The following is a 27,761-nucleotide window of genomic DNA, read 5'->3' as shown; positions in this document are numbered from 1 at the left end:
ACAAAAGCTAGTAAAGTACAAAAAGAATGTGATGCTGAGGACCACTGGGGGCAGCTGGAAGCATTGGGACAATTTGCTTTGAAGTTGACTTCACAAGTTCTCTGACAAAAAGCTCTGTAGAACAGCAAAACTGCTGTTCTTTCACTGTGGGTTTAGTACAAACAAGATTGATCTGTGAGTTTTAGAGGTGCTGGTAGGTTGTTAACTTTGGACAGGTTTGGGCTTGCAGTATTTGTGCTGAACTAACTTGCTGTGCGGAGAAGCTTTCAAAAATTTGAAGACATTCTTATCCAACACATAAAACGTAAATAAGAAAACTTACCAAAATGTCAAACTATTCACTTAAACTACTGAATTGTTTTTATTGAGTCATTGTGACATTTTTGACAGAATCCACAAGTCCGACTAAAGTGTAAATAATTAGTTATAATTCTCCACTGACATGCTCATCTCTCCTGTTTGCTCCTCTCCTCAATCTGCATGCTGCCATTTGAATATAGATTTGACAGCATTGTGCGACTTCACTTAGTACCTACAGCTCACATATGATGACATACACTAAGTCAAATTAATTCTCACCCTGGGGGATGAGGACTCATGTGCCACAAAGGGAGAGTCCACAGGTGTTCATTTTGATCTGTGATGTCAAAGAGGAGTTTCATATCTCAGAAGCTGGGCATGTTAATCAGTGAAATCCCCTGCTGTCATCCTCAGGCTTAGTGTTAAATATGAAATTCATCACACACGCATGTTTACATGCATATAGCACATGCACATGTGCGTAATCAAAAGCTCTCAGTGTGCCAGTGTGAGATATTCATTTATCACCTGTGCAAACTCAGATGGTAATTATATTTGCTCTTTGGCAGGGAATCTGGTACGATTCACTCACTGAGTGTATGTTAACGCTGTGAGTTGTTTAAGAAAAACAGATCCTGAGTGGCAATATTTGTTCAATCCAGATAGAACAGTGTGCTCAAGTGATGAGTAGGTGGATAGATCACAGTTTAGGATCTGGAGAGTGGAAGAATCACCAGAACACGACAAATCAAAACTAATGAGAGCCACTTGGCACTGCTTAGTCTGTGTTTAAACAGAAGAAAAACATATGTAAACACTGTGATACTGATGCACAGGGAAGATGATGAAGCAAACTCACTGTGAATCCCAACCTTGCACCATGTTATGTTCTGTACACTGTAAAAAAAAGAAAGGTTGCTGTAAATTTTACAATAACAATAACTAACAGCTGAATGCCAGTAACTCACATGTACTTAAGTGTCTACAGTAATATTCTCATTTACAGTCATGTACGTGATTACTGTATTTTATTTTACAGTACTACTGCAGTATTTCATTTTACTGTGTTATTATTATTATCATTATTATTATTATTACTGTATTCTGACTTTGGCTATTATTACTGTATCATTACTGTTTTTTTATAATAGATTAATGGTAATCTTTTATAAAACAGTAAACTATTCAACTTGGAGGTGAAGTGAAGTGTCTGAGTTTTATTACATAAAATAATATAAATAATATACTGACCTTTTGTGATGGATCAGCTTTTTCTTTGTCTGTTTACTTTGTGTTCCACAAAAACATTTGTAGCCGTAATTTAAACTCTCTCTTGCCATTCGACAGTTTTTCCCAGGCAGGATGATTGCTGTAGAGAACATATACAGTAGTGAGCTTATATTTTCCCATAATTCTTTGCTATTTGCAGTAGGAACAGTATTTTGCTGTAAATATTAAAGTAAAATACTGTTGAAATTGCAAAAATAATTTACAATGTCTCCATTGTTGTACATCTCATCCTAGAAACATTGCTCTCTGCTCGATTTAACTATTGTCTGCCTACCTTGTGTATATATGGTGCCAATAACTCTAATAACTGTACTGATTTGACTTTAAACATGCTCTTTTACACATATCTGTAATTGTACATAGCACTTTTAATGGCTGCATGATAGTTTTTGTACTTTGACAGCTAAGTTATTCCTTGTATGAGTTCACATTCATGGCCAACATAACAGATTCTGATTCAAAGAAATGGGGGTTATATTGAAAACATGTTTAACTCATGTCACCCAGTGCAGTAAAAGGATATTACAATTTGGCAAATGCAGGGAAATGCTGGAAGACTGTGGAAATACAGAATGTCCATGCTTTGTGATAGATCAATTACTGCTGTAGAGGTTTTATATTTAATACTACCGGCTCATCTTACTATGCTGTAAAATGCAATTAATAAAGGTAATTGAGCCCTTTTTCCTTGATATGTTATCACTGGGAGTTATTGGGTGTCACTGGATAATGCATAGAAAATGATGTGGGGTGATCACTCAATGTTAGCTGGCATTGTTAGTTTTTCATGGACCCATATGGTGGATTTAAACCCCCCCTACTGGTTGCAAATTTCTATTACAAAAATCTATTTAGCAAAGGAATGCGGTTTTTGATGAGATCTTATGTAATCTACACACAGCATTGCACATAATTACAATTTAGTACAAAGTGAATTAAACAAAAATTGAAAACAAAACAATATGTTATGAATTCAAACAGTAGGTTGCAAACTATGCTTTTAGAAATACTAAATCCATTCAGTACAGGCTGTTTTACAAGTGGCAAAATGGCCTTTTCTCCCATGGCAGCTAACAAGGTGTATTAAAGTTCATAAAAATTCCAATCATTCCCTCTAAATCCTCCCATTTTACACATACAGGCTCTGCCCTGAGATATATGTGGACCCACTGTCAGCATTAATTATAGTACAGTCTTGGAGATTGTGATAGGATTTCTTCCTCCAGTTTAACACTGTTGCCACCTCATCAATATGCCTAATGAGATCTCATGGGGCATTTCAAGGGTATGGCAGTCCGGTGTTCCTCAGGCCTGGACATGAGTGCTTTGACCGTAGGTTACGTGATATTTTCCCCAGCAGGACCATGCATTAACCTTTTTATGTATTCTAATTACTCTGAGGACTGATGGGGCTCCCTGTATTAGCCAGACACATTATAACCTCCCATTTAGTACAATCTATGAACTAATTAGCTCATGCAGCTTATGAAATGGAAAGTGAAAAAAACCCACTAATGATCACTGAGTCATTTTCATTGAAAGCCATTTGGAAATATAGCAAAAATCTTAAATATTATCTTGAGTTATCAAAATTTTATTTAGGGTATATGAGCTCTCAGATTCGACTTTATCCCAGCTGTCATTATTTGTTTAAGAGGTTTATTAAAAGAGGAAACAGGAAAGTCTATTTTAATACATATTTCACAGTAACTAGCCTTACTGTACTATACACTTAGAGCAGATTTCAATTTTGCTTTTCTATAACCCTGCACACATCAGCAGTAGTAATATTTACAAAGAAAAAAATTATTGATGCATGCACAGCTTTAATTCCCCTTCAGCAGCCACTGCTTTTCTCTAGAGGTGCAGCTCTTCTTTCATTAACGCAAGCATTCAAAGCAGAAAGGATGTCAATATGATTTATTATAGATTCTGTGGTACTCACAGAGCTTGTATAAAAGCCATTACCCCACAAACAGCACATAAACATTTAATAAATTAATAGAAAAAAAACAACATTAATAGAACATTCCCAGTCATCCCACATTCATTGGTGCCTATCTTAAAGAGAAATCCATAGTGAACCTTACATAAGGAGCATTTCAAAGTCCGCTTTATACACAGTACCTTCAACAAACAATGAAAATAAATTTAGAAAAGTAATTTTTGCTGAACCAAACCGGAGCCATATTTGGGAATGAAAGCAATTTTCTGGAGCATAATTATTCCCCTGTAACCTAGCTCTTCCATGTTTTGAAAATGAATAGTTTTGCCTGACATGTTACGCTAGTTTTAACTCTCTTTCTGCATTTCTCATTGCTGCTAAGTTGCTGGGGGGTGTAGCAGTAGCTCTTTCATCACTTGTATTTTATCTTCATCACATAAGTATTACTATATGTGTTTTTCTGTAAATTGCTTCTGAACCATTAATGCATACAAATGTGGAGACACATGGAGAATTAAACTAACACTACACAGTGCTGTGCAAATTCGGTGTTAAACCCGTTTCAACAATTGAGTCCGGAGCATCTTTGTGTTGTATCTTCCCCATGACACAAAGTGAAACTTCCCGCAGACCTTAAATAAGAAAGCGTCACATAGCAACGGGCAGTACAAATGTGACGAGAAAAGGTGCTCTAGTATTGCTTTAAATAGAACATTTCTGTCACAGCTTTCCCGCTGATTTTCATTCAGACCTAATCCTCCATCAAAGAAACACACTGGAAAAAGATCCCCAGGATCAACAAAACCCCCTGTGTGCTGCTCAGCATGTTGGTGGAGCACACAATCCAATATCCTGTCAGCTTCTTCACAAGTAACAATACGACACTGAAAACAAATATAATCATTCACAGATATTTTTCTTCATCCAGTGTTAGAATTTTTAAATCCAGTTTAACTGGGATTATGATTTGACACATTCCAGTGCAGTGTGCAGGAATCCACAGTTGTAACTGACTAATACGCTTGGTGGCGGTGAACAACAAAGAAGTCCATGTTACTGACACTGAAGAGAGTGCTCATCTCCACAGACAGACTGACACACACCTATGGCTCAGGACACACAATGTCCATTCCCTACTTTCAAATGAATCAAAAATGTTCACAGAAGTTCTGCTTCATCATCGTCATCCTCAGAGCCTGATGGTCCCTGGCGAACTTCTTCATACCACTTGTTGGTCAGGGTCTTCATCTGAATCCGCCCATGTAACAGGTCCTGTCGAATACACATTAAACGCGGAAAAAAGTGGGCATATCAGCCGGAATGAACATGAACTTGCAGAAAAACAATTAACATGCAGAAGAGTAGAAGAAATAGCAGATCTTGGAACACTGTTGCCCTACAGCAGTGTTTCTCAAATAGTGGGGCGCGCCCCCCTGGGGGGCACAGAGGCATGTCAAGGGGGGTGCGGGCGACTGGGAGGAAAAGGTCCTTCAACACGGAACTAATTAGCTGAACTACTGTTTTAACGTCGGCCTGTTTTTCACGGCGTACAACAATACTGAAATTGTGTTGGCCCATAGACTGTATATGCCATAGATATGAAAAAATATTAATAATAATGATCTTCTATATATATCTATGGTATATGCACTGGCCGTTCAGACTCCGAAGTACAGACTCCTGAGAACGGGAGAACGCATCGTTAATGTGCAGTCGGAACTCCAGCGTACTCGATCATGTCACATACTCGGCTCATCTCCTCCGATTGTTTTTACCAGCAATGTCAAACATACAGCCTGTGGGCTAAAACCGGCCCACCAGACGGTCCATTTCGGCCCGTGGGACGACTTTACAAATGATAAAAATTACAACAACATTAACTGTAAATTGTAAATTTGTAAAACTGGAAATTTAAAATAATTTCTAGAACCTGACAAGTTGTTCTGATCATGAAGTAAAATACTAGATTGTTCAGTTCCAGATACGTGTGACTGAATGTTTTGTGTTTTTGTAGATAAACTGTTATCTGGCAGTTACAATGCATGTGTAAATGATGAACTGAGGCATAATAGGCTACTGTTGAAATTGAACTTGTTTTCCTTAAGAAATTTCAGGTTCATCATATTTTGTAAAAACATACTTCATTAAATGTGAACATTTTCAGAATGTACTTTTGTTGAACTAAAACAAAGGGGAAAAGTTGGACTTGTGGTTATTTATAGGTTATTATGCTGTGATTTTACTGGTGGGGCCCACTGGAGATCAGATTGGATTTATGTGGTCCCTGGACTAAAATGAGTTTGACACCCCTGATCTTTACTGTGAAAAACAACAAAATGGAATCAGATAAAATAACACAGCCCTGCATATTCATGTTTTCACAGTTTTTATATATATATATATATATATATATATATATATATATATATATATATATATATATATATATATATATATATATATATATATATATATATATATACGCACAAAGTTATTGGGGGGCACAGAAGTTTTTTGTCCTCCAAAGGGGGGCCCGAAAGAAAAAATTTGAGAACCACTGCCCTACAGTGAGATCCAACTTGTCTCCTAATGCTCTGTTTTCGTCAATACTGTGAGAGGTTTCCACTTTTACATAAAATGCTCTGTTGAGTTTGGCAGAGCTTAAAACATGTTTCTTTGCCAGATAACATAACTCGTTTATGATTTGTGCACCAGCAGTTAAGGCAGTAATAATAATTACAAAGGCGCGTACACAAGGAAGTGACATAAAACTAATCACTATGAAGCAGTATATATTGCGTTCAATTTAGTAAAAGTTTGAAAATCCCCACTTTACAAGTAAATTTTTGAAGGCAACAATAGAAAATGAAGGCTAAAAGATTTCCCTTAATTTGCAAAATGACAAAACACGAGGCACACTTTCGGAATGTAAGGTTTTGGAGACTTTATGTAAAGTGTGCCTGTAGAAATCTGCTGCAAGGAGGTGGCCTGTATGTGATTAAAACAGCCTGATGTTGTTGGCTCAGTGGCTGAATGAGGAATAGAGGGAACTTTTGCTCAAGATTTCAAACCCCATGAACTATTGCACAAGTAGAGGAGGTAGACCACACAGGGCAATGTAGAGATTTAATTGGTTGCTGTCAGAACATACTGGACAATAAACAGCTGCAAGTTCACGTTTTTTGTTTTTTTCCCTTGCGCTGCGATACTAAACAGTGAAGCCTCTTTTGTTGCAATATTCATCAGTGTTGCCACTGACCTAGATGTTCCATTTGTGTAAGCTATTAGATTTTTGTTTGACTGCTTTTCATTCTTCTCTGTCTGTTTTGAGCAGCAATAGGTATTCTCTCTCCGTACTGGCATACGCAATAAAACACATGCTGCTCCCAGACATTAAATCTCAGACAGTGTCTTCTGTGCAAGTGGTCAATCAGCAGGGATAAATTAGGTGCACCAGACATTTTATTGAATTCCATTCCCTCCAATGCTTTGCCCTTCTGAACAAGAATGGCTTAGAATACATATTGCCCGAGCCCAAACAGGTAATCTTCTGCAAAGCTACGTTTCTTTTAAGTTAAAAAAAAAAAAAAACAACTCAGTGCAGTTCTTAAATTTTTGGGAGCCAAAGAAAGGCATCAGATGTTCAATAAATTTCCAGATGTGCTCACAGCCATAAGACAATTAAAGCCTCAACAAAAATATTATCACCAAACAAAATAGCATTCACCGTGTGGTTGCTGGACTGTGAGACATATACTAGACAGTTATTGCAGGATTTCTTTCTCCCAACTCTTACCTCTTGGGTGAGCCTGCGAGTAAAGAAGGGGTTGAGGTACTTAGCATCAAGCCACATGAAGCCCTTCAGATCTTGTCTCTGGTAGATCTGAGCTTCGTACTCTTCCTCTGTCAGCTCTGATAGATGCTCGGACTCAATGGTATTTCCCTGGAGAGAAAAGATGAGTAGAGAGAAGGGAGTCAAACAAACAAAATGAAAGGAAAGGGGCCAGCAAATGAAGCGGTGGAGGGCATGGATGAGATGGAGGTGAATGCAGGGAAAAGTCAAAATGACAGGACAGCAACGAGGGTGATGGAGTCGAGATCACACACAGAAGGAACAAAGATGAGGGAGAACGTGCAAAAGGACCAAAGAGAGGGAATTACATCAAAGAGGGCATGTTGCCAGAAGGAAAAAAAAGGGGGTTTGATAGATCTAGCTGCTGGTACCTTGGGGACTACCACTTAGCTTAGGAAGACATCAAACATGCAAACACTTTATATACAATACATACAAAGTATTCAATGCAGTATCAGTGCAAGTTGTTGGGGTTTATTTAAGCTTGTCCGAATTCTGGAGTTTCCAAGTGTGCATCTATGTAATGAGAGTGGTTTGCTCCCTGCTGATTCAGTGTCCTTCACACAAACCACAATCAGGCCTTTGATGTTTTCCCTCTGAAGAGAACAGTAACAGCCTGATGGCACATGAGAGGATGGCACAGCCAGCATCAATGCAGACAACAAACTGTCTGTGTGAGTGGGGAAGCCAGAGTGCTTCATCAATTACCATTTTCTCTGTCTTGCTGAGATTGATGTCTTTCTTGTTCTTACGCCGTGACTGGCTGTCCTCGATGTCCATGATGCGGATGAGCGGCATTGTCCCGCCCCCGAGGAGGAGGATGGTAAAGAGCACAATGATGATGGTTGTGGTGCCGATTAGCTGACGCTTTTCAATGGGTTCCAGGCCCAAATGAAGGCTCAAAGCATAGGGAATAGCACCTCGCAAGCCTAGCAAAACAAACAGAGGAATTAAATAGTAAAATGGCAAAACGCTAATCTAAAACCTAAATGTCCATCATAAAAAAACAGACATTGCAGATATTATGATAGACATTTAATCACAAGAAATGTATATTGTGCAAACTGAAATCTGGACACTTGTATGCTTGATTTGCTTCAACTTTTTGTTTTTGATTTATGCAGGGGAGCAATGATTAACTCTTTTCATCATTAATTAATCCACAAATTCTTTTTAACTAATTGATAATTTTTAGAACAAAATGCGAGAAAATATAAAAAAATGGCACATTTTTCATTCCCAAAATCAAGCCGAGTTGAGATTTAAATATTTAAATAGCTTATTTAATTAGAGAACAATCATATGACCGGGAACATTTGAGAAGCCAGGCCCAGAATATTTTTGACATTTTCATTCAAAAAAGGATTAAGCAATTAATCACTGAGCAAAATAGTTTCAGAAAAATTGTTTTAATCTATCTGGAAAAAAGTATTCAGTGGTTATCTTGGTTAAATAAAGTAGATTCAATGTAATCAAAACAATGACTTGAATTCTTAACAAAAGATCAGAGATACCAGAGATTCTTTTCTTATTCAAACTATTTTACAACTGATGTTTGCTAGTAATCTCATTACATAACTTATTTTTTCTGTTTAATGTCTGGTAGTGGGTGGGGTCTATCAAACTCAGGAACTGGATGTAGTTTCCATATGGACCAGCACTGTGGGACAATTTATGTTAAACTGCATTTGGCTGCTGGTATCTCCTTTGTAAGATATCTGAAAATAATCAAAAATGCCCTTTAAAGTTTCCAGAGCCAAGAAATGGCTTTGTCTTATCAAAACATAATTAATTTCTAAGATTATAAAAAGGGGACAACAGCAAATTCTCTCCTCTGAGAAGCTGAAATTAACAGTTACAAAAATTTAATTTTAAATAATTAGAAATTAATTGCCAAAAACCTGTAGAATAATTTCCTACTGATCAATAGACTACTTGTTTATGCTGTATTTGTTGCCATTTTGTACCTGCAGATGTGCACGCTGTGTTACAGAAATGATCACGACTAAAACACTCAATGACAATCTGACTGTCATTTCTTTAAAAAAAAGATCCAAAAGGTTTATTGTGTTATCTCACCACTGAACCACATGATGAACATCATTTTGGGTGTGATCTTGTGGTCTCTGAAAAAGTTCAGCAGGAACGACAGAGGGAAGATGTTCACTGCTCGGCCGAGGAGAACCAGAACCTACAGGGAGAACAAGAGCTGTCACAACTGAAGATCAAAAATTGAGATAACATCTAAATGAAAGAGCACTTACTATGCACCAGATTACAAAAGATATCTCAAAGTTATGAGGGAAGCTGAAGATGGAGAGACCAAGGAAGGCAAACACACACGTTTCTGGAGAGAGAATGCAAGAATTAGTGCTGGAAACTTCATGTAAAATGAAAACAAATGGGGAATTGGAGACTAAATGGGAATTCACTGACCACACATGAAGGCCACTGTGCGAAGTGTCTGCTGCATAAGGATTTGCGTGACAGGAGACAGATTGTGATGGGTGTAGTGAGACATCACAATTCCCGCAAACAGGATAGACATTATTCCTGTAGGTGGAGAGAAACACGTGGGAGAGTCAAACATATAAAATTCTAGTTAATCATGAATAATTGTGTGTGCTTGCTAGTCTATGCACTCACCGGACAGTTTGATTCCCTCCGCTAGGCCGTAGGGAAGGTATGCAAAAATTATCATCATGCCAAATTCCAGAGACGGCGTCTTCCTCAGATCGAAGTGTTTCAGAAACTTATCAGTGAGTTAGGGAATTTAGACAGGCTAAACCATTAAAACACACACAAATATTAAGAACATACAAATGTGCATTGAGAATGAATTTGGATACAAGAGCTGAGATGAGTCCAGTGAGGGTTCCCAGGGCAGCAGAACCAAAAAACATTTTAAGAAAATAACCCAGAGCTTGTATAAACGTCTCCCAGCCTGTTACCATGGAGTTGTCTGAGCGGGAAAAGAAACCCTCTGCAGTGCTGTAAGTAAGACACAAAAAACAGGCAGAATATCCCTTCACATACTGTCTAGTAATACCAGAATCTGACACTAGAGGGCATAACCACTCCATCATTGAAAGTATAAACCAGCGAAAGGGAGTATGTGTGTTGCAGGGTGTGTGTGGATTAGGGTGTATGCACAGTTTGTAATCCCACCATTAAAAGCCTGTGGGCTAAACTGAGATTGGTTGTATCACAAAACCATTTCAGTGACTTAATGGAGCTGATAATAAAAATAAATACAAAAGAAAAAACACCACATATGATAAGTTTAGATATTATCTGAGTCACATTATTGCATTAAGATGTTTTGATTGTTAAATGTCCACCTTTTGACACATAAAGGGGCAGCATGTCTTTTAAGCATATTTAGAAGTTAAACCAAGGCAACAATAAACTATAATGGAGAATAAATGCTCAAGCATTAATAGGAACATCTATAATTTGCAAGTATTTTTTTTTTTATAAATGTTTGCAATGAACTACTAAATTCCCCCACCCGATTTACTCTTTCACCTTCGATTTGAGTAAAAACCATTTATCTTCTTGGATGCACCAAAACTATATCAATTTGGATGTTTTATAATTAGTTACATTAGAGAAACACAGACAGTCTATCTCCAATCTAAATCCTATTTATAATTACAAACATGGAAATAAACAGCCAGACAACACAGTAGCATTAATAATCAGATTTCACTGCTTATTAACAAGCTCCCAGGCAGAAGTATTAGCTGTGTGACTGGTGTAAAAGATTGGGTCAAATTGTAAAGTAGGTTTCTAAGAAAGCCCTCTGTGATGTGCTAACCACAAGCAAACTGCCAGAGCTGTTCAGTCTATCTATTATTCATGCATTCATTTACTGTACAGGGGGATGTAGACACTTGAGATCACTTTGCGCATTTAGCTGGTTGTGAGTAGGAGAGATAAGGCAGCAATGAAGTGAGTACAGAGACAGAAGATAGAATGACAGTGACACGTACAAACAAGGGAGTCCTGCAAACCGTTTCTGTCAAACTTGTCTGTCAGGTTTTTGTCTGTTTTGGTGTGTGAGGACATCAGTTTACTGATACAATACAAACTTGATAAATTTATACCATGGCCAGAAACACTCTGAATAGACTGTACCTTAAGTCAATAGAAAGTTCAGTGATACGAGTATAGACACATAGATGTCAGAGCGACTATTTTCTTCAAATTACTGACAAGTTTCCAATAAGATACAGACACTCATCTGTGATTGTCACAAAAGTCATCCATAATCATAAGGTCACCCTTCCTTTCCATTTAGCAAACTTTGATGACAATATACCCACATCCCAAGCATATAAAAACATGAACTGTAAGATGGACAAACACTCCATGACGTCAGAACAGCGCTTTCAAAGATCCAGTTGTTGCCATATCTTTGCAGTGCTTGAGAGTGCCTAACACCCAGCTAATCCAAAAATAAGCAAACAGGTGGAGCATGAGTGGAGCTGAGAAAGGCCATGCAAACTTATCTGGGCGTTTGACTGTACTATGATTACACCCAACTCACAATCTAAACAGATCAGTTAAAAAATTTCAAAGCCTTACAGGTGTCAGAAACGTGGAGATTAGCTAAAGGGACTAAAACATTTTTTTTCTAGGCTACGAACGTGATTATTTCTGCTGTAAAGCCGAGCACCATATGAACATGGCAGGCGATGGGGAGTGGCTTGCTTCTGGGCCAAGCCTTTCTATGGCCATTTGAGGAACCGTAGTTTTTAGCTCTCAAGTGATGGCTTCATGTAGGTAGTAGCATGATATGAAACCATGGCTTATTGTCTAAGAAGTTAAAACAGGGCATTAAATGTATTCTCCTCCTTCCATCCTGCTACAGGGTAATGACACGGCAGCTAATATTTACAATATTTACAATAATATTTCCAAGAGAAAAAAGTGTGGAAACCACCTTTCTATCTGTCATTGATTATGGTGATATACTGTACAGCCATGCAGCCTCCTCCACCTGAAAGAGGCTTGATTCAGTGTATCGTGCTTCCCTGCGTTTGATTTCCAATGCAAAATCTCTCACTCACCGCTGTATTCTTTATGATTTGGTTGGCTGGACATCACTAAGCATTTGTAGACCAAAAAAATGGCATATTTTCATCTATAAAGCTCTGCTGGGCAAACTCCCAGAATACCTCAGCAGCCTTCTCACTTTCAGTTCTAGTAGTGAACCGTCTGCACACCTCCAAGTGGTTACTTTTGAATGTTCCCCAGGACAAACAGACTTTGGCAAAACAACATTCTCCTATCATGCACCATGGTCCTGGAATAATCTTCAAACAGCTCTTAAGATAGAAACATTCATATCCATTAATGAGTTTAAGACTATCATAAAGAATACAGTGAAGGAGGAATGTCAATGTTTTTCTTAAGAGGTCACTGTCCTTGAACAGCTATCCATCAGTTTTATTGTTCATTGATTGGTTGTGTATCATGTATCTATTTTGTATAACTTTTAAATTTTGTATGGCTGCTATATTGGCCAGGTCTCTCTTATAAAAGAGATATCCCATCTCAATGGGACTTCCTGGTTAAATAAAGGCAGATAAAAAATAACTAATAACTAATTCTAAACCTATGCCTATAATCTCAGAATGCCTAAAAACCTTGGACTTACAGCATATACATTGTTGCCAGTAATGCAAAGAGAATGTGTTAGGTTGTAGTAGTAGTTGTAGGTAGTATTGTTTTACTTCGCATAAGATGAAGGAGAATATTTTATATTACCTGCCATGTTCAGTGATTGTTTTCCAATCCTAAAAGCAAATATGAGTAATTTTTCAGCCCTGTCCAACTAATAATAATGCCTACTCGTCTTCAAGGAACTTACTGGTCCTCCTGTGATTTAAATCCCATCTGGAGCTATTTCTGTGTATTTTCAAGTTATCTTCTCTCCTTCTCTTGCACTTTATCACTTTAGTGTGAAAATGGACTTCTGTGTCAAAACTGAGAAAAATGAAAATGTTTTTCCAATCTGATGGAAACATATATAGGACTACCTGGGAGCCAGTAACATGACAAAAAAAAAGCCATTAGGAGAGTTCTAGTCCTATGAACTTGGTAATGGACTTTTGCTAAAAGTACTACTATCCTCTTCTGAGACCTGTTTTTTTTATTTTTTTACTGCTATTAGCAGTTAATGTGTGTAATATATCACTAACACTGGATAACTTTGAAACTTTAAAAAAACAAAACGTGATCATTTTTAAGCTTGTTTGTAATTGTCTATTTTTTTTTTTTTTTTTTACCAATTTGAGAGAACTGACTTTTATTTCTGCTTAGTTGCTTTCTTCTTTGGCTTGTCCTACTTGTTACAGACCATACAAAGTTTCAAACGATAAGTTCAATTTACAGACACTGATTAATCCGATCCAAATGGACCTTAATAGGGACTGAACAGTCAGAGTGAACATGTACCTGTGACTATGAAATGTGTCCGTGTGTGTGCAGTATTTTGACAGCAGTAGTTATGTATATGTGATCCTTTCATAGCATGTGCAGATTCTTTTCATGTCACCCTTCAGGATGCTTGTGGTAAAAGGCTGTGCCAACATCATGTATGGCCTGGAGAGTATACAAGCCATGAGCGAGTGGATAGAAACTCGACTCTTACTTGGTAAGGACAATGGAGACAGCGTCGTTGAGGATGCTCTCCCCAAACACCAGCATGTTGAGGACTGGGTCCACATTGAGTGCGTTGAATATAGCAATGGTAGCTACGGGGTCCACAGCAGAGATCAGCGAGCCAAAGGCAAAGCTACAGAAAGTCAGAAAGAAATTAGAAATAGAAGTAGATAACAGTATAACAGTGATAAAAAAGACACTTTTGCAGGAGTCAAAATACTTCAGACAAATTAACAAACTCAACAAAGACAGGAAATGTGCAAATATGTTCGGTAACTAGAAAATACTGAGATCACAAATCAATGAAGCGCAGACCTTTCATTTGTTATATTAATAACAATAAGATACAATTACTGTAGGAGAAGGATGGATTACAACAATTAAACATGCTTCACAATTTTTTAGAGTACTCCTGTGTCGACAGAGATGGGTGCATAGAAACAAATGTCTGGGTTGATATGAGACTTTTCCTTTAAAAATCTAACCAGCTCCCCTTTCTCAGTTCTTGCCCTGAATTTCCCCGTAATATCATGAAAATCTGTTAAGTACTTTCTGAGAAATCCTTCCAACAAACACACAAATAGGCAGACAAATTGGACTGAAAACACATCCTTGTTGGTGAAGGAAATGAATAGTCGAAAATCCTGCTTTAACAAAGACGCACACTCATACTCATGTTGATGGTGAACAGGGATATCATATAATAACCCCAAGTCACTCATGAAAAAACACATGGGTGTGGAGTAACACACCGCAGTTGTGTCAGCTATCTCTGGCAGCCGGATTATCCTGCTGTCTGGAACTCGTGAAAAGATAAACTCTTAAATTACAGAGGGCTTAGTTCTTTCAAACCTTACAGTAGACAGTCGGTGTCAGTGGGTGGCGCGACTACAGAATACCACTAACCCATTTCCCATGCAGTAATGTTGGATAGAAAGGGACATTTTACGCAATAAACAACAAATATTAAATCTCTAAATGTTTAAGGAAAATGTCTAATATGGGAATGTAAGAAAAGTGGCAGACCAACACTCACCTATCAGTCATGGTCATCTTATAGATCACATCAGCCTGCGGAAAAAATAAATAGCAAAGCACAAAGACACACATTGTTTTGACTTGCAACAACAAAATCTGATTGCAGCAATATGTGCAGGGCAGCTGTTTGAAGAAGCCAAAGTGGAACATTGAAAAATATTTTATCAAGACAGATGAACAGGTTCACGCACTTTCTCTGAAAAAACCCTCACGATGCTAACGGTGGTGACAGCTAGAATTCTCACCTGGCCAAGGAAATAGATCCCTCCTCCAACTATGAAGGCAGAGATAGCTGTCCCAATCACAGCAAAGAGGGTAATAGAGCCAATGTTCTGGAAGAAGTTCCCCTGAACATACATGGACACACATCTTAAGTAATCATGGCCTTAGAAGTATGCCATTTGAAATAACATAGTGTTACATAATATGGTGCCAGAATTAAAATGAAAAGTAGGGCACAGTGTAGGTATATGGAAAAATCAGACGTTCACCGTGAGCAATGTAAAAGACTGATAAAGACTGTTGCCATTTCAATCGTGTTGGAAAGATCATTTTAAAAAAACAAACAAACTCCATTAAGATAATTTTAAAATAAATAATAAAATTCACATCACATTTTTGCATTTGATTAATTTGAAATTTTAGAATAATGTAGCACATTTCAGTAACACAGGACACAAACATAACAAAAAACACAGGAAACACAAAACTAACAGAGCAGAGCTGCTTCTGCTTTTGGCTTAATTTATTGCTAAATGTAAAGGTTTGCTTTTTTTTTAAGTATTTAAAAGACTTCAGCACATATTGATACATTTTTATTTCTTTTGATGACATTATCTGTGTCCGATTCTTGTTTCAGCACATTTATATCATGTCAGTTCTGTTATATTTATATATGCAGTGATATGTATTGTTACCTTTAAGTACATCAAATGGACCTATCTTCATGCACACATTCTGCCGTACCTTATGTAAAGAGTATCCAGATTCAAAGATGATGGGTGGCAGAAGCAAAAGGAAGAACATGTTGGGTCGGAACATTTCCTCCTCCTTTTAGAAAAAGGACAAAGACACAGATAATACATTAAAAAAACACATTTCAAGAATAGATAAAGTATGACTGGCAATTGCCTTTAATCTGAGTTAGGAGTTGCAGATGGGCTAACAAACTGATGAAGCACAAGAAAATTAAAAATCCCTCCATTGTGAAGCTGGTTGGAACATTCAGAAATCCTTTCAGATTACAATTTGAACTTGGTTGTTTTAAGCCTACAAATGGCCTTCAATCTAAACACAAACCCTAATAGTACTGTTATACAGTGGATGATAAAATGTGCTTGCTGTTATTACACAATCCTGAGGAAGTGCTTCACATTATTCATCTGACTGATGGAAGTCAGCTCATTGCTCATCAGCTGACCTAATAGACAGAAGAAGGCAAAGGGTGACGGTGGGGCAGGAACATGCCTCAGCTGTTAATAACAGTCCTTCATCTGACAAAACAAACTCGGATGTTGGCTTGTGTGTGAGTCTTTTTTTTACTTCCGAATCTCCCATACATTCACACGCACACACACACACACCATCCCAGTGACCTTAGCTCTCTCATTATTTCAGCACTATAATGAAATCATTGTTGCTTCTCAGCTAAATGGGACAGCCTCCCAGATCAGGCATAGGCATCATGTGCCCATGCATTACGCTCTGGCTGCTGATGTGTCTGTGCATGATGCACCATGTGCTTTTTGCAGTGAGTCAGTCAGTGCGTGCGTGCGTGCGTGCGTGCGTGCGCTCTGTGCATAATCTACATTAGTAACGTAAACTTCAATACACAGTATGCATGAGTAAATGGTGGAAGTTTTATTTCTGGGCCTTAGTTGGCACTGCAGTTGTTTCTATCAGAAAGAAGGAAGAAGGCAGGGCTATATCTAATCCACCCAGTCAACAGTCTTGGTCTTTGTAATATAAAAGCCACTACTGACAGCTGGTAGAGCCTGGATCTCCACACCAACAACCCCACAAGCAGATGGACATGAAGACAATTACTTTTTCATTTGATACAGGTTTCCTAAAAGTATTGCAGCAGCTTAACAACATCTAAGAGATGAGTCAAATAAGAAGTATCAATTTACCTTCTTCTCACAAGCAAAATTTAAATCTACAAGCATTTATTATTTGCCATGATATCTGCAGAAATTTGAAGAATGTTACTGGTGAAATAAAGGCTCAAAAATGTGATATGGCTAGTTTCTGAATTTATCATTTATTTTTCTATCAAACTAATTACTGAGAGCTTAGACCGAAGAGTATGACATGATTAAAGAAGAAGGTATTGGCTCTAATCATGAATTTATCAGTACCAGCCAACATTATTATGGCTACAAGCTCTTAAAAATAGGTCAAGCAATGAGGACAGTCTTTAAATAATACATGTTGGAGTAAAAACCTATGTTCTTGCTAACTTTGTCTTTTATTGTATTCAAATTTCAGGAAAAGCAAAAGCCATCTGTCCCTTCCGGGTGCTCAGGATTAAGTAATACCACCTGACAGTATTTTCATGCACACATCTACACTGATTTAAATTAGCAGCTCTGGCGTACATGCGCTAAGTTTTCTGCACTTCGTTGTTTCAAACTCATCTCACAATGGATTTGTTATAACCCTTTTCTTCTCATCACTCTAAACACAGTTCTCCGAAATTTAATAGTAAAACTGCGATTTTGGAATGTTTTATACATTTGTTTAAAATAAACTACTGAAATATCCCATTTACTTAAGTTTTCAGACCCTTTGTTATGACACTAGCAATTGAGCACTGGTGTATTCTATTTCTATCAATAGTCCTTCAGATGCTTGTACAATTTTCCTGGAGTCCATCTGTGCCTAACCAGTTTCAGTGAGTATAATTTGGAAAGTCACAGGTCTGTCTATATAAGGACTTCCAGCTAATGGTGTATGTCAGCATGAAAACCAAGTCATGAGGTTGAAAGAATTTTCTGTAGACCTGCGAGACAAGATTGCGTCAAGGCATTAACGTGGGGACGGATACAAGAACATTTCTGCAGTATTGAAAGAGCCCAAAAGCAGAGTGTCCTTCAAAATTCTCAAGTGGAAGGAATTTGGAATCACTAACAATCTTCCTAGATCAGCCAACCTGATTAACCAGGGACAAGAGGCCTTGGTCACGCAGGTAATCAAGAACCAAATGGCAACTATGAAAGAGATCTAGAGTTCCAGTCATTGCTGCAAGGTCTTTGCAGAGGACAGCAGCCAGAGGGAAATTATCCATTAATACAAAGGCACATGACAAACCACTACAGGTTTGCTCAAAGGCATCTGAAGTCCTCTCACACCACGACAAGCATAATCGTCTAGGAGGCTCAAATGAAGATCGAACTATTTTGCCACAATTCCCAATGCCGTGTGAGAAGGAAACCAGGCACTGAGCATCACCTCATTAAGAACATCCCAGTCAGACATGGTGGTGGCAGCATCATGCTGTGAGGATGTTTTTCTTTGACATGGACTGGAAGACTAGTCAGGATAGAAGGAAAGATGGATGTAGAAAAATACAGACCATCAGAAGCTTTAGAAAAACTCTGTCAAAACTTGTGAATAGCCAAGCCAACGTCCGGACCTGAACTAGAGCACCTCTGGAAATGGATGTGCACTGGCACACCTGACTGAACTTGAGTAATTCTACCCTGAAGAATAGGAGAAGCTTACAAAAGAAAGGTGTGCAATGCTTGTGCAAAGACTTGAGGCAATCATTGCATTGCTGAGTACTGTGTGAGTATTGACAACAAATTGCTGAATCTATTTTAAGATTAGGCTAAAAAATTAAAAAAAATGTGGTAAATAATCCATATGCAAGGTATAAAAGATGGTACGTGTTTGATGATAGGAGTGTAATTTGAGATTGGCAACCATTATGGGCTGATTAATTATCAATAAAACAATCAATTGCTTAATAATAAATCAGAAACCACTTCACATCATTTGCCAGGGCCTATGAAAAGGTCTATAGTTTGGTTTTTTGTCATAGGCTAAGTAAATATTTCAAATTTAAATGCAATAAAACAATATGAAGCAGAAATTATTACCTTTGAGAAGCCAAAAAGAAGGAACAAATGTAAATGGTAAAAGCTTTGCACTTATATAACGTTTTCTACCTTAGTGGTATTCAAAGCGCTTTACAATGCGTTTCTCATTCGCCTATGCACACACATCCAAACACCAATAGTGACAAACCTTCCATGCAAGGTGCTCGCCTGCCATCGAGAGAAATTTGTGTCTTGTCCAAGGAGATTTCAACACGTGGAGGTGCAAAATGTTGAGTAATTTTGCAGTTAATCGAATATTCAAACTGTTGATTACATTCTTGTCAATTGACCAAGCACTAGACTTTGTGCCAGAATGCACCAGATTGACCTCCAGAAACTATGAGGTAAGTCGTGAACTGATTAGAGGTAATGAGATTTTAGAAACACTGATATTGATAGACAGCAGAGAAATGTATGTTGTATAAGAAGGAAAGATGAAATGGATAAAACCAGAGAGCAGCGGATGGGGAAACTCTGGAGAAGTGCTGAGATGGAGTTTGAACTAAATGAGAAAAGATGAATGCCAAAGATGAAGGGAGCGCAGCTAAAAGAGGGTTCAGAGATAACTGAAAAATGTGAGTATGAATGCTGCTGAGACCTTCATTCAGAGTATAGGCTCCCTGGAGGCTCGACTTTGACAACCACTGACATCACCACATGGGAAAAAGGCCCCTGCAACCACAATTAAAACTTTTCTCCCTGTGTCGCTCCCTCTCTTTCCGTGGCATGTGAGAGATCTATTAAAAGTGCGTGCCGACCTTAGAGGCTTAAAACACACCAATGCAGCCACTGAAGAGAAATGATGAGCCCAGATAATACAGTATAGACTAGAACACTTAAACAGAGAGAAAACAGGATTATTATCTGGAGTGCAAACACATTCACCGGTTATCTTTCTCTGTGTTTTGTCAAGGAGACAAATTGCCGCTAGCGTGATACTTCATACCAGGATGCCATTTCTTCTTCAATCTGTGTCAGAGCACAGGGGAGAGATGGGCGATTGAGAGAAAGAGAAAAGCAGTGAAGAGTACCAGAAAAGCACGAGGGAAAAGCCTCTCTTCATATGCTGGATTGCAGGGAGAAGACTAGAGCTAGAGAGGTTGGCAGCTAAAAGCAAAGGGAGCAGATTGGTAGTGGAAAGGAGCGGGCAATGACAGGATGCTGCTGCCTGAAGGGTTTGTATGCCCTTGGTGGTTTGTAGGCCAGTCCCGAAGGCTTGCTAGATTAGCCAAGTGCGACAGCTTTAGAAACATTCTAGTAGAAGAAGATGGCCCCATCCTTAATGGTTGCCACAACTGTGATGCTGTCAACAGTTTTTAGCTAACGACTGACATAAAAGACTAGGACTAAATGTAGGTATGTCTGATAATATCGGCTCACCGATATTATCGGCCCGATATTGGCATAAAAATGTACTATCGGTCAATATTGTTGTTGGTTTTTTTGCATATCATGAAAAGTGATAAAAAATGCCTGGATTTCGCCGGCATTTACCAATGCACAAATGATCACGTCATCAAACTGCGTCCTGAAACGTGTAAACAACCATGCTGGATTTCCAGCATGCGGCGCCAGCATTTGGCTCGAAAAAAGAAAGATAGGACTACATTGCCAGTCAAGTTCGTCTACCAATGGAATGATGGGAACAAAGCTTTTGCTCTCAACCAAACTAATATCACTAGCCAATGGGAAGTAAAGTGGGGCGGGCCTTAGAAAGATGTTGAGATCCAGCTGCAAGTGAGTCCATTGTTGTCATGGTTATAATGACACAGTGATGCAGAAATCTTTAACAAATCCGTGGATCCAGACTATAAGCTGCATCACTACCAAAATCTAATCACTTGGTCCTTGTGTCATTTCTGACCTTTCCTGAAAATTTCATACAAATCCATTATTCAGCTTTTTTGAGTAATGTTGCGCACAGACAAATAGACAGAAAGACAAACGTACGCTGATCGTCACATAACTCTGCCGCGTTCCTTGGTGGAGTAAAAACAAATGGTGCTTCGTGTGGTTGGAAGAGTTCAGCAGAGACGGAAAGCCCTTTGGTTGCTGGTGCAAAAAACTGAAGGAGCCAGGTGCTTGCTTCTGTACCGTGTGTTAAAAAAACCCCAAAAAACTCATGTACACAACTAGCTGCAAAAAAAGTGCTGCCACGCCACAAGTCAGACCCACAGAGGTACTGTCAGCTCTGAAACTCACAACTCGTTTTCTGGGAGCAACAACCACCGCTGAGGTACCAACATCAGACTGACCGGGTTTGTGATTTAAAAACACGCATGTGCTTGTTCATTGCAGAATATGGCTTGTCGTTCACCAGATCTCAGCCACTCATTAATCTGTGTAAAAAAGTTGGCTGAAGATAAAAGTGCTTTGTTAAAACTCTCCGTGTCAAATCAACATGCTGGTTCCATAAATACACGACATAGCACCAGCATTTAAGTATTTCTGAAAAGCTCAAAAAATGTGTGTTTTCACTGGATACTGACAAAGCCACTAGACAGAGCATAGACACAATTCTTCATGTGCTTGTTCGTTTTTTTTATGATGATGTAGCCAGAGTAACTCAACATCTGGCACACAGAAAAGTGAACATTGCCTCAATACTTACAGAAGAAGTAAAAGAAGATGAAGAAACAGACGGAAAAATAAAGATTCAGCTTACCAGTTCTTGTAGCACAGTAAATATTTTTTTTATTGAACTGTAGCTGTCTGTAGTAAACGTATGTTTATTTTCTAATTTCTTATTTATGTCTGATTATTTAAGTTACCAGTTCTTAGAGCACTTTAATGTTTTTTGTTATTATTTGAACTGAAATACAGTTTGCTGTTACAAACTATATATATATATATTTTTTTTTTTGCACTGTAACTGTTTGCATAGTTGTATATCAGAATAAATAGTACACATATTGTTAAAAGGTGAACCAATGTCCATTTTCCATGTCTTTTACTGATTAGTTGCTAAATAATATATTTGGACAATGTTGTAGTGAGATAGAGTACCTACCACCACCTACTGACCTTTTTAGCATTACTATAATCTGCATCCTGAGTTTCTGAATGCAGATATCTTCATTTCTTATTACTTACCTAGACTGTATCCCGACCCTCACCCAAAAGCAAAAGAGTTCAGATTTTGGATTATTTTTCACTTTAAGCCCTTCAAGTGTTTCTGCAGTAACAAACTTGCTGTGCCTGACTAACAATATGTCTTTGGTTTGGAATTATTTCCAAGTCCACATATATCAGTATTGGTATTGGTTGATATCGGAATTGGAAATTGAGAGTTGGACAATATCGGCATATCGGTTTTCGGCAAAAAAAACTATATCGGACATCCCTAACTAAATGTGATTCCCACTTGATCAGGGAGGTGTCTTCCATTCACTGTGATAGTACAATATGGTAAGTCTATGCACAATTTTAAAAGACTGCCAGTTGAAAAAGATTGCACTGACAGAATCACAGTTTTGCCACTGGCTGTGTTACTCACTGAACAGGTTGCATGATGCAACCTACTCATAAAAGCTTCCTTGAAAACAAATAGGTCAGATATAATGGATGTGCATCATGGCCTAGGTCTTTTGAAGTCTTCAGCAAACTATAAACCACTTAGCACTTTCCTGTTCCTGTAGATAACCTACTGTATGTCACTGATTAACCTCATAAAACCCTATTTAAACAGTGAAGCTGAATAGTGATAAATGATCATAAAGCCTGTTTATTGTAAGTTGAAGTGTAAAACAGAGATAACCGTCTAGAGATTCACAGGACAGTGGCATCGGGAGGGAAAGGGGCTCCAGGGGCTCTGGTTACTAGTGTCGATGACTCAGCAACATGCTGGGGCCCCCAAGCTAATAAACAATGGGCCCCTGTGTGCAAGAAACATTGACACAACCTGTCCTCTTTTCTTCCCTCCCCCCTCACTGTTTGTCTCCCTCTCTCTTGTTCATTCGTTCTCTCACTCACTGGCAGAGAACAAGGAATGTTAATTAAAGGCTGTGAGAACCACAAGAAAAAAAAAGGAGGGCTCATAGGGACACAGAGGAAAAGATAGCGAGCATAGAATGGTTCATGTCACTATGAGCTGATAAAGTGCAGATAGTGAGATGAGATTTGCGACAAAAACAGCGAGCAGGAAATGAATGACTGGGCAGAACCCAGACCCAGAAGTCGAACTGAAAACTAAAGCACAGGCATGACAGATGGTTACTGGGCTGAAGTGGGTGGGGGATTCCCGGGGAATGCGCACTGGGATGAATTGCATCACACCAGAGCGAGGAAACGTGGTTATATATTCAAGGCTCAAGCTACACTACTCCTACTCTTGAAATTGCAGTATCAGGAATGTGGGTGCAGCTCTTTTGTAGTTTTGAAACAGATGTGTTCTATAATTAAAACAGCTACAAGAAATGAGACACATTATCGACACAGTGCAGACCTGTGCAAATTGTTTATGAAGTGCATATGTGTTTGCATATTTGTTTTTGTGTTTGGTTTGTTGAGGAATGTGCTTATTTTTGTTCATACAAAACAAGTCAAACCAAACAACGCTCTTGTGCAGTGTGTAAACAAGAAAAGGAGTTGTGGATCAGACCTTCCAGTTGGCTAGTTCCTGGAACTCAATGATCTTAATGAAGCCTCCCATTAGAATGCCTGGAAAGAGAGAAAAGACACAGAATAACTCCACTGATTAAATATTGATACAACAAAAACACAGACTGAGTGCAAACTTGAAGCAAAGTGATATTTTAGTGGTTAAAATAAATAGATTCCTGGTAAATGACCACCATAGTTCAAGGATAAATTAGATACAAAGAGTATAAAAGAGCAATTGTCTTAGTTTTGTCTTTGAGAAAGTCCCATTGGGCCTTCAGCTCTCTCGCTACAGAGCCCAGCAGAACATTAATTAAAAGGGTGAAGAAAACACAAAGCTGTGTAAAGGGTAAAGAAAGAGAGTCAGATGAGATAGAAAAGGAAATTAAATGAGCCTCAAAGCACTGTCCAAGGCCAAGATATATTGTCAGATAGAGAGGGATAGCGCAGAGGAAGACATACAATGAGTAGATAGTGGAAAGGAAGTGATGAGGAAGGAAAAGCAGCCCTTCCTGATTTGTAAGCAGAGTATTATCTCTCCTCAGCAGAGTCCCCCTGCTCTGTCTCATAAGCAGCATGCAGGCCATGCAAGAGGAAAAGACCTTCAGGGTCAAGACAGATGTGTGTCACTGAGTTTGAGCAAGTATAACTATGCAAACATGAAAAGAGGGGGGAAGTGGGGGGGAGTTACGGGAAAGAGAATTAACCTGACGCGACCTCACACAAGAAGCAAAGCTGTATGTCAGGAAAAAATAAAAATCCCTTTTTATAACAAAGCATTTCTTAAATTTTGAGTGCAGCTACCAATGGACACCGCTGGGTTAGCCTTAGCTCAGATTAAAATGCACAAGTCTGATTTAGATGAAAACTAATTTAGTACTGTAATCCTGCAAAGGTTTAGACATTTAATGACACTTACAGAAATACACAGTGATGCTAGAATTTTAGTATGACACACAACGCATTTAAAACTGAATACACAAGAAAGAGAGGCCGATGTAAAAGATGTAACTCATGAGAACAGGCATCGGCTTCATTATTTATACATGCTCTACAAAAGCTTAAGTGTAGCATTCTGGCCAACTTCCAAATCAGTCTGAACATTTGTTTGTTGTGCTAAAACCAGTCCTGCTTTTAAAACTTCCTAGAGAGCTCTTAAGCACAGAAACACTGTACATTCCAGGATTCAGACGTGTGCAGGGCAACGTGTTCTATAAGAAGCACTCACCGAGCGACACAACAGCCACACTCTCTGGAAGGAAATGCAGCTTGAACTTGATAAGCAGGTGCACCAATATGATGCAGATACCTGGGGGTAGTGGGGAGGGCAAAGACCACTGAATGAATATTTAGGACAAACACATCCATGTTCATAAAATCATGTCACACCGACTCAGATAAACTCAGAAATAGCCCCTCACATCATACATTATTAAGATCTTTTCCTTCAGAACTGTAGACAGGATCCACATGTCTACGACAGATACATCTTCTAGCTTTGATTCAATCTTCTCTCATTGTAAGTGTAATACAATTCAAATTTGATTTCACATTGGTGTAACTATAAAAATATTTTACGCTAAAGAGTCCAAATACACTCGAGTCACCTAAATGATGACAAATGCATTGCTTTGACATAAAATTGTAGTTCTTACTAGATCATACAGAAAGAGATACTTGTTCCCAATTAAACATAAAAACAACTTGAGTATCAAGTATGTCAATCAGTGTGCTAAATGGATATGTATGTATATCAGCATAATTATGGTAAATCAGGCCAAGGCCACCATGAAGTAAACAGCAATTCTTACTTGGGTAAAGAAAAACTGTATACTGATGAGATGCAGTGAAGCCTGGTGGGCTCAGTAAAATGTTTTGTCATAATGGAGCTGCTAGATTCTGGCCAACTTAAAGCATCCACAATTGTGGATGGAAAAATTACATAACTGGATTCCAGGAAGTGCTGTTTAGTCCTGATGATGTGTGGTTTGGAGTGCACTCGGAGATGGTTTCTCATTTATTCATCTTGTCATGTCACTGATGAGTGGTATTAACTTCAGGAAACAAATACTTGTGTTGTATCTGCATACATGCTTTATGAAGGCAACAAAACATATAATTACATGTTGGTTTTATGAAAAAAAGCAAAAAAAGCATTATATTTTCACTTCCACAAAGTGAATGAGTCTTATTAGGAACCGTATGCATGATTTACGCCATGGTCTATGATAGTACAGTGGTGTAGCAAACTAATGTGCATAATGGCCACTTTATATATCAGAAGAAGCATTACATGACCTTATAATGTGCAACCACATCCTATCCTTTATCCAGAACCATCATCCTAAATCACCACTGGTAAACTTGATTTAATGGAAAACTAAAGTGGTTGTGCATTTGTCCTTCATTATTAGCAGTATACGATTTAAGTTATGCATACTGTGTGAACCACAATGAACATATTTCCTGTGGGGGATTCACTGACTTCCATCCTGTACGTTCAGAAGGACATTCACTGGATTCCTCTTGGAAAACAATATCTAAGGAGTTTATGCTGACAGTAACAGATCGCAATAGAAAATACAAAAAAAAAGAGAGAAAGGACTCAGACAAATATTCAGTGATGGTGAATAACCACCTACCAATAACGAGCAGACTGAAGAATATGGTCAACCCGCTGGACTGCTCTTCTTCTTGGGCCTTGACCCCAGTCTGCACGGGCAGAATGGGCTTGGGGGTTGGGGGTGCTGGGGTTGTTGGCTTGGCAGCAGTTGTTGTAGAGTGGACAGTCTCATTGCCGTAGTTATCCGTGGTGTCATTGGATTTGCTGCAAGGAGACAGCCAGAAGCAGAAGGCATCTACATATGAAGCACATTTAAGACTAACTATGTTAGCTATGTCAAGACACTTTTATCGCATGCTGTTTTAAAATTTATGCTATTACAAGTTTAAGATTTAGATTAGGCAAAACTAATCCTATTTCTGCAACAGTCAATGGAAGAAGAGAAGAAACTGATGGCACATAGAATCGTCATACCTTAAATGTGTTACAGATTATTCATGATCTGAATCAGCGTGTCGATTATGTTTTAACAGGGTTGTGTTTGTTTAAATATTAAGCCTGTGCTTGTTTATTTATTTGATTCCCAACGCTGGATAAATCCTGGGAAACGGATAAATACAACAATAATAACAACTAGTCATGTTCTCCTTTCATTCAATAAAGTATTAAAAGGAGTCAGAGGAAGAACGCAATGAAGGAATCAGAAAACTTTTTTCAGAGATATATATTACTTTTTTTTGCTATATTAAATATGAAAATTTGTGGTTATTTTAGCAACGTGTACTTAAGCTGTTCATTGTGTACTTCAGGTAATGCATAGGTAACCTGTTTCATAACATTAGAATAAAACAAAACTATTGCTAGCTAGCTACATTGGGCAAAGGGGGAAATAGCATTTGTTAGTTCAAACCTGGCAGGCTGTACATCTTTCGATGGTTCGTTTGAATCGACTTCATCCTCTTTTCCATGCTTTATTAATGTTTGCTCGCTTTCAAGTGGAGTGTTTGCCTCATGTTTCACAATCTCTCCGCCGTCATGTCGCTCATGCAGCTCCAACGACTTTTCTCTGTCAGCTCGCTCTGACACGCACGAATTTACGAAAAACAGCAAAAAGCACAGCAACAAAACTTCAAGACTAACACCTCTCATTCTCAACTCGCTAACTTTAAACCCAAAAGCGACGTTTTGTAATTAAAAACAGTGGCAGATTCATGTCGACATCTCCATGTATCTGTTGACATCACGGCTCCACTTCCTGGTAAGGCTTTGGTTGGGAGTTGTAGTCTTTAGCTGCGTTGCATCAATAGCACTGAAGACGAGAAAAGAAACAAACAGACGATGTCGATGATGCTTTTGGTGCCAAAATATGCAAAGACTTTAATAACAGTGTACAATTGG

At 38.4% G+C, this 27,761-nt stretch overlaps 1 protein-coding gene across 1 annotated transcript; it reads right to left on the bottom strand.

Moving 5' to 3' along the window:
• Positions 1-3,495: 3,495 nt before the first annotated feature.
• slc9a8 (solute carrier family 9 member 8) lies at positions 3,496-27,619 on the bottom strand. Its single transcript, XM_023278645.3, has 16 exons — positions 27,274-27,619; positions 26,443-26,627; positions 25,029-25,109; positions 23,802-23,860; positions 16,065-16,148; positions 15,344-15,445; positions 15,097-15,131; positions 14,050-14,193; positions 10,238-10,379; positions 10,035-10,140; positions 9,825-9,941; positions 9,653-9,735; positions 9,468-9,579; positions 8,097-8,317; positions 7,332-7,478; positions 3,496-4,807 (listed from the first exon to the last, which is right to left on the bottom strand). Exons 1-16 carry the CDS (start codon positions 27,510-27,512, stop codon positions 4,694-4,696), a joined length of 1,971 nt encoding a protein of 656 aa, XP_023134413.1. The 5' UTR covers positions 27,513-27,619; the 3' UTR covers positions 3,496-4,693.
• Positions 27,620-27,761: the final 142 nt, after the last annotated feature.

Source organism: Amphiprion ocellaris, chromosome 8, assembly GCF_022539595.1.
Source record: "Amphiprion ocellaris isolate individual 3 ecotype Okinawa chromosome 8, ASM2253959v1, whole genome shotgun sequence".
Lineage (NCBI taxonomy): Eukaryota > Metazoa > Chordata > Actinopteri > Pomacentridae > Amphiprion > Amphiprion ocellaris.
Note: the sequence above shows the minus strand (reverse complement) of the source record. Positions and strands in the feature narration are given on the sequence as shown.